The 8,561-nt window shown below is 34.4% G+C and overlaps 1 protein-coding gene across 1 annotated transcript; it reads right to left on the bottom strand.

The window, feature by feature from the left end:
• Positions 1 to 595: 595 nt before the first annotated feature.
• LOC134276026 (probable serine/threonine-protein kinase pats1) lies at positions 596 to 3,437 on the bottom strand. The gene is made up of 3 exons (XM_062758319.1): positions 2,913 to 3,437; positions 2,058 to 2,155; positions 596 to 1,027 (listed from the first exon to the last, which is right to left on the bottom strand). The coding sequence occupies exons 1-3, from the start codon at positions 3,337 to 3,339 to the stop codon at positions 596 to 598; spliced, it is 957 nt and encodes a 318-aa protein (XP_062614303.1). The 5' UTR covers positions 3,340 to 3,437.
• Positions 3,438 to 8,561: the final 5,124 nt, after the last annotated feature.

Here is an 8,561-nt window from a genome sequence, read left to right as displayed (position 1 = left end):
TACATTTGAACGCAACGTTGAATTCAGAGTTTTCCTGGAATGTTTTAGAAAGATCGTGTAACAGACTCTCGATTTTTTCTCTTATTTGGTGACATTTGGAGACATCAACTTCACCCTCTACAACAAACACCTGCAGCTGAATTTCTGTCTGCGTCATTCCAATCAGAATGTTATGGTGGCGGTCCTGATACATGAATTTAGCCGCAGTCTGGTATATGCATCCTCGGTCTTCAAAGGAAAACATCTTTGAAGTATTTTGCATGCAAGTTGCTACAAGTCGATGGAAAATTCCAGCAGGAAGAACATCAAACGTGTAGCACAGGATGGATGAGGCGGGGTGTGATGAAAACGCATTAACAGGGAATGCTCTTTTGTTCATACAGGGAACGTACCATTTTTCGTCATCCATTTTAGCCAATAGCCCTAGCTTCTCCATGTACAGCATGATACCATCTTTGTGTTCAAGGTATTCATTATTGTTATTTCCCCAAAACTTAGTCAGCAAAGTGTCACTCAATTCTCCAGTGTCATCGAATTGGTCCCACTCAGATGTAAACTCACGTAAATCTTTCTTTGCATGGTTTTTGTCGGTAATTTACTTTTTAAATGCATCTGCAAACCACTGAACATCTAGAATAATCATTTCTCTCAGAAATTCTTGATTGAAATACAAAATTTCTCTGATATCATGGAAAAACTGCAGCATGGTATTGATATCATCTTCTGTCTCTAACTTAATGTCCTGTGGTAATGCTTCATTGAAACCTAAAAGTATTCTTTTATTAATTATTTTGAGGTATTTCTTCTCCTGAAAGAAGTTTTCAAACATAGCCCAGGAATGCGGAAGCATTTTACCCCAGTGATCAAGTTTCCGAACAACATCAACAATCGACTCCTTGATTTTTTCAATGCCTTCATTCTCGTGGAATCCTATGGCAAATTCTCTCTTGCTGTCAAGATGTTTCTGCAAAGACTTAGTTTTTGTTTCCAAAGTCTTCCATATCTCAAAGAAAAATTCCACTTTTTCCTAGTAAGAAAGTTTTTTTTTTTGAAAGTAGATAAAGAAGTCATACCATTTACAAGAAAAAGGACATAAGATCCTTCCTTCATACACATGTTCAACTATAAAGATAATATAGTGAAAGAAAGTAGATAAAACTAAATGTTATATGGGGAAGCTTAAGAAGCGGCAACCATTCTCATTTTCTTATTGTTTTGAATCCAATGATTTTTTTTACAGAAAAATGTGTCAATGCAATGTTTACTTTTCTAGCAAAAATGCTGAAGATCATATCACTCTATCGGTAATCTTTGGCTTTAAAACTCATGAAAAATTTTTAACTTCCATGTTTTATTTTGTTAGAAAAATAGGAGAGGACATGAAATAAAGTTTTTCTTTCAATTACCTTGATCTTGTATCTGGGACTTGTTTTAATGTCTTCAATTTATTAATAAATTCTTTACTGATTTTTGTGTGAAGGGTTAACATCTAACCTCTTTCTGATAAAATGTAATTGCCATAAAATAGTTTTCCTCTTGTCAATTGAATTTTCTAAAATGTCAAAGACCTAGATGATATCTACTTAAAATTTGAACCCATGGGGCATATAACAAAATTTAATAAACATTGTTTGAAGTCTGAACTTCCATGTCTTTCCATTACAAGGTCGTGTCAACATTTTTCTCTGTCAGTGACCTTGAACTTTACAAGGTCAAAATCAAGTCAACCTTTCTGATCACAAGCAATCTTTGCATAAAATATAATTTTTCTCCTTACGAAAGCGCAATGTCCCAATTTTACAGAGGCCTTAAACTTGTATGACACTTGGTCAATGTACATGAGAAATTCTCAAAATATAACCAATCTCTGGTTCAAACATGTGTTTCTCCCTCAGACAGAAGGACAAACTCATATCCCCATAGTAACCAAACTTTATTTTTCCACTTTATTAGTACCCCTAACCCTGAGAACAATTTTTTTAAATACAAGAACTCTTAATCTGTTAAGTTCACATTCAAGTTTTTTGTAATTTTTCATCAAAATGTTCTTGATATACCTGATCTGTCTTTTGTTCAGCATGAGTACCAACCAGTAAAATGGGAGCCTTTTCGCTGCTGTACTGATGAATAGATTTTGTCCAAAATGTAAGGTAGTCTGAGAAAGATAAACATTCATGTTAGTGCTAGACCATTTCTACATCACACGTTTATTCCTTGTGATTAACATATTCTTTGGTATGATATTTTTGACTTTAAAACGTTGACTTTTGAGTCTTACTCACTTTGATAGTTAAGTTAAGCCATAAGTTTGAATAGTTGGAGCTAGAGCTTTCATATCATTCGTGTATTTTTTGTTACGAGACCTTTCATTGAAAACCAATAATTTGACTCTTTGACCTTAAAGTTTTGCCCACTTTTCAAAAGATTAACCATTGGTAATAGCGTTTGGATGCTTGGTGCTCGGGCTCTTATCTTTCACAGATAATTTTCTTGTAACAAGATCTTCATTTGTGTATCAATAATTCTTACCTTTTGACCCATAAATTCACCTACTTTGAAAAATACCTTAGCTGTTCCCTTTGAATGGGTTTTCTTCGGTAATTCATATTTCACATGTCTATTTCTTGTAACAAGTCCCCATTCTATATTGAACGCTCACATCCGGAAAGTTTCTGGCATATTCGTCATTTACGTAATACAAAGTCAGTGTCCAATAAAACGCAAAGATATTGAACGTTAAAATTCTCAATAGATTTTTGTAGTTTTTTTCCATATAAAATATTTATTAGCTATATGATAAACTATATTTGCCATGAGCTGCCAAAAGGGCATCAGTGTTTCACAAACAAGTCTTCTTTTAAAAATGTTTTGGATTTTCCGCTTTCAATGTATTTTTTTTTACAAATACAAACCTCTGTGTGTATATCCTCTGTAAATGGATCGTTCCTGGCTACACACTTCCTCTCCTACCATTTCATCAAAGTTTTTCTCCATATTGAGCACCAGAATGAAGAATGCTCGTGGACTCAGAAAAATCTGGTGTGAGGAATAATATGAACACTGTCCCGCAAAATCAACCATGCCGATTTTTTTCTCTGGTTCATCGGTAGCACTTTTTGAAACCTTTAAAATGCCTAAACTTTCTGAACTCTCCATAACACTTGGACTTTCCGTTACTTTTTCCTCTGTCTTTTCAAACAAAGGAGCCGCGGCTTCTTCTCCTTTGAGTGACTCGGTTACTGTGTCCATGCTGTAACGTGCAGGTGACATCTTCTCATCATCAGCCTCGCTACCAGTGTCTTTAGAATCCCCTGGGTCATCAATCGCCAGTGTTTTCATCGCATCAGATAATTCTACAGGAGGGTCAGGAACACTGTGATGTTGACTTTTTTCATCAAGTCTAACCTTAAAGCGTTGTTTTTGGTTTGAAGAATTTACTGTGAAAGGATAACAATAAATGATTAAAATATACGTTTTTATTTGAAGAAAGGTTTGATAAATGTCATACTTTAACTAGTGCTAATTGTAACGGGAACCGTTACAGATGTTCCCCAAACGCTCCCCAACTCCCTTTTGGTGCCATATTCCATGTAAGCCTTATTAAATAAGACAACATCTGTGCATTTTTGCCTTTAACAACGTTTTCCCAGAGGGATACGAATTATATTCAAATTTTAACATTGCAGGCGTGCGCATGTGAATGCACGTGCGCAATGATCATATCATCTTGTCTACAATTTTCTATATATTTAAATTTACTATATATTAAACCATTTAGTCCAAAAGTATAAAAAATCACTCATTCAAGAGTATTTTTAATTTCACTCGTTCCAAATGTACGCACGTGCGTGCACGTGCATGATGACCAAACCTTCTTGTAGGAGGCCCTTATATCTATCTATATTCTAAATCCCATCCTGTTTAGTTGAAAACCAAGGTAATTATAGCCATTTCAAGTTTCAGCCAATCAGATTGCAGCACACGTGCATGCGCGTGATTTCATGATTTTTTCCTACATCATATTGTAGGATATCCCAATGCATGAATATGTTCTAAACTTCAAAGCATTTCGTCAAAAAACAAAGGAGATATAGCCAATAAAGTTTCGGCCAATCAGGTTGCAGCACACGTGCATTCGCGTGATTTGTTGAATTTTTTGTATATCATATTGCAGGATATCCTAATGCAAGACTATGTTTTAAATTCCAAAGCATTTCGTCAAAAAACAAAGGAGATATAGCCATTTAAAGTTTCAGCCAATCAGATTGCAGCGCACGTGCATGCGCGTGATTTCATGAAATTTTTTCCATACTATATTGAAGGATGTCTTAATTCATGACAACGTTAAAAATTTCAAACTATTTCGTCAAAAAACAAAAGAGAAATTGAAATTTTTGTTTCAGCCAATCAGAGCAAGGCGCACGTGCATGCGCGTGAGTTCGTGCTAATTTGACAGTGTCATATCATTAACATTATTAATATATCCTAATGTAATGAGTTTCAAAGCATTTCATCGAGAAATGTAAAAGTTATAGCCATATTAAGTATATCCGTCATTTCACTCACTTCACGCGCACGCACGTGCATGCGAATGCGCGCAAAATAACCTTCGTGTTGCACACCTACACTACACACCTATTAACCCTAAAAAGGTTTTAGCTCAGTTGGGTGAACAGTTTTTGAGAACACTCGCGGACAAAAAAAGTACCGGAGAACAAAGAAGAAAAAAAAGAATAATAATAATAATAATAATAACTAGTTCTAATTGTAACGGGGACCGTTACAGATGTTCCCCAAACGCTCCCCAACTCCCTTTTTGTGCCAATTTCATTTAAAAAAAATTTAATATGCCCAGTATCGCAGGATTTCATAAAAGAATTTTACAATTTACAATGATATCAACTTTTAGTCATTTAACGTATTGCACGCAAACACACGTGAATGCATATGCAAGGTGATCATGGCATGTTGTCTAAACCATTAACATATCTTTATATTCCAAGAATCAATAAAAAGTCAGAAAATAAAATGTTACCGTTTTTCAAATATATTGTTCATTTTACGCATTGCGCTTGCGCAGATTCATGCAAGCGCGTCCTTGCATTCAATTTTGCTAATAGTATCGTGTAGGAATCTATTATACCTATTCATATTCTAAATTTCATCCTGTTTTGTTGAAAATTAAGAAAGTTATAGGCATTTAAAGTTTCAGCCAATCAGATTGCAGCACACCTGCATGCACATGCTTTCATGACAATTCTTATATATCATGCTGTAGATCTTCATAATGTATGACTATGTTCAAAATTTCAAAGGATTATGACAAAAAACAAGAAAGATATTGAGACTTTAATTTCAGCCAATCAGAGCGAAGCGCACGTGCATGCCTCAGATTTGGCTATTTTGACCATGTCGTCTTGTTGATACTACTAATATATCCATGCAATGTGAGATTCAAAAAATTCCATCAAGAAATAGAAAAGTGAAGGCTTAATCCATTATATTGGTAATTTCACATGTTGCACGTGCGCGCTCTTGCCAGAACACGTGCATGTAAGTGCTTTCATGATAATTCTTATATATCATGCTGTAGATCTCCCTAATATATGACTATATTCAAAATTTCAAAGGATTTTATCAAAAAACAAGCAAGATATTGAGACTTTAGTTTCAGCCAATCAGAGCGAAACGCACGTGCATGCGCGTGAGATCTTGCTATTTTGACCATGTCATCTTGTCTAAGCTACAAATATATACTTATGTTATGAGTTTCAACGCATTTCATTAAAAAATGAAAAAGTTACGGCAATACACATTATATTGGTCATTTCTCCTGTTGCACGTGCACGCTCTTGCAAGCACGTGCGCGCAAAATGACCTTCGTTCGGCAAATCTACACAACATGTCTACTGACCCTAAAAACATTTTACCTTAGTCGGATGTGTAGTTTACTAGATCATTCGTGGACAAAATTTTCCCAGGAAGAAGAAAAATAATAATAATAATAATAATAAGAAGAAGAAGAAACAGAGTAAAAACAATATGTTCCCCAACTTCGTTTGGGGAACATAATAATAAGAAACCGAGTAAAAACAATATGTTCCCAAACTCCGTTTGGGGAACATAATTACCTTTTTCTCTCATTGTGTTGCTAATAAATATATAAAATTGCGTTCATCACCAAAGAGATATGTATTAAAGGACCCTGTAGATATACACATTTATTAACTAACTAACCAATTACATGTATACATTAATTTATTAAATGCCAAATGAATTAGAGACTTTGCACTTTTGTTTACTATTTTTTCCATGTATACGGAGTATATATACCGAAACGCAAAAGAAACGCAACAAGCAGTAATCTACACATGTTTGATTTTTTTTATCTTATTATTTTCAAAAATGAATACTGTAAGCTAAATTCGCTTTTCAGAACATTAGAGATTTGATAAAAATGTTAAATGTTTATCTTTTTACTTTACTAAGTAACATATAACTGTTAAAACACCCCCTCCCAGCCATTCAAGTAAAATGTGCAAGACTGTCCTAAATAACAATTGAAGCTTTAATAAAGGATACATTATGTTCATCAATATTGAGATCTGAGCGAGGAATTATTCTTTGCCATATTTAAATGCCAGTTTTTCAGATGATTAAGTCGAATTTTCTTAACTTAGAGTGGTATAGCAACCCTTGAATTTCGGTACAAAGACTGTCCTTAATGCATATGATACGTAAGATCCTGTTGAGGCGTAATGTAGTGAGTTTCTGCATAAGCAACTCTCCAACACCTTTACATTGAAATTCTCCAGCTAGAGCAATGGAAATGCGTACTTAAGCCATTTTCAAGAAGCCTTAGCATCGTTATGGGAAACGAAAAGAAAGTTTATTTTTTGAAATCTTGCTGCATTACTTACGATGAACAGTAAAAGCCCTTAAAGATAGGCTACGGTACTTTTACTCATCAACGTAATTCACTAAACCTGCATTTTGGCGAAAATCCGACTAAAATCGGTTTCGCCGTTTCAAAGATAATCAATGTTGAACGTCTGCATTTGCACCTGTGAAAACGATCGAATATGCTTGACAATGTCACTTCCGGTTTAAATGCAATCAAGACGTCACAAGTGTGTCTCGCTTCCCTCAAGTGATAAACAGAAAACGCTGTTTCTGATAATTCTGATAGTCCATTAGAGGAAGAATCGTTCGAGTGTTGATGAGGATTCATTGATGTGCAATAATACAGAAAATGTGGGAGTGTTTTGAGCCCTACGCTAGTGAACCGTCAGACGAAGAAGAATCGACCACAAACAATGCGGAACCAGAGGAAGCAAATCGTTTGCATACTATTGATTGATATGTGAGTAAAATGATAGAAAATATTCACAAGTAGCATTTTAAATCATTATTTTAAAAAATATATTTAATAAAAACATAATTCGACACATTACCTATTTCCCCCCCCCCCCCCCCCCTTAAAACTTGAACATATAAAGGTCTAACAGCTGATAGCATGAATAATGTTAGTCCCTACTGATTTTAATTTTGCGTTTATTTTTTTCATTTGTTTTGGGAACCAACTCTTTTTTCTACACGTTTTAAATTTCAGAATATTTTTTCGTTGTCATTCTTTTAATGTTATGCAACAATTTTTTTTTACAAATGACCCCACCCCCCTCCAGTAAAACTGGATGCATGACTTTTTAAGATTATTTAGAACAAAGGCACGTTACTTCGGTGCTTGCAGTTGTATAAATTGATTTTAAAAGATGAAATTTGTATGTTTTACAGTTTTGTGAAAAGAAAAAAAATGTTTTAATTATCATGTTAAAATATTGAGGAATTTAATTTGTTCAGCTCTTGAAAAAAGGTTATGTATATATCTAGGCTTGATGCAACACAATCAATTAAAAGTCAGATGTTAGATTCGACTTTCAGAGTTTAGTAAGTTTACTAAAGTTGTTAAATTATAATAAATATGTATAATCTGTTTTTATTTGTCACATTATTCACGTGTTTACACAAGTACAATGTTTCTTGCAATATTTTATTCAATATTGAACAAGTCAAGGGTCCCGGATGATCGACATTCTACCTTGTAGATGTCCAATCTAAACATTACTGTAATATAAAAGTAATAATTGAGAGTTAGAGAAGGAGAGATAATTGTATGAGATTGAGCAGATGAAAGTTGAGAAAGAGTATGAAACACAGGTAGTAAATACTAGCAAAGATGTGCAATATGATCAAAGTCAAGGTCGAGTTACGCCTAAAGCTCCAAAGCTTCCTGCATTTAATGAAGAACATGATGAGATGGACAGTTTCCTTCTCCGGTTTGAAAGTAATGCAGATGCACAAATATGGGGTGAAGAGAACTGGGCTGTTAACTTAAGTGCGCTTCTACGGGGTAAAGCTCTAGATGTTTTTTCGTTAATGCCCAAAACTGAGGCCTTAGACTATAAGAATTGAAAAAAAAAAAACTACTGAGACGATTTTTACTGACGGATGACGGGTTCAAGAAAAAGTTTAGATCTTGTCTACCTGATCAATTAGAAACT

The sequence above is a fragment of the Saccostrea cucullata genome, unplaced genomic scaffold, assembly GCF_032062105.1.
Source record: "Saccostrea cucullata isolate Sc308-1 unplaced genomic scaffold, CSIRO_AGI_Scuc_v1 ctg15073, whole genome shotgun sequence".
NCBI lineage: Eukaryota > Metazoa > Mollusca > Bivalvia > Ostreida > Ostreidae > Saccostrea > Saccostrea cuccullata.
The sequence above is the reverse complement of the archived record's forward strand: the minus strand, read 5'-3'. Positions and strand labels throughout refer to the sequence as shown.

Bases quoted from the DNA above. Each gene is read 5' to 3' on its own strand.
- LOC134276026 (XM_062758319.1), bottom strand. From the start codon at position 3,339: ATGAAAACACTGGCGATTGATGACCCAGGGGATTCTAAAGACACTGGT. The intron at 2,156-2,912 runs GTTTGTATTTGT...TATCTTTCTCAG, and splicing joins CAGAGGATATACACACAGAG to ACTACCTTACATTTTGGACA. The intron at 1,028-2,057 runs GTATATCAAGAA...CTTTCTTACTAG, and splicing joins CTGAACAAAAGACAGATCAG to GAAAAAGTGGAATTTTTCTT.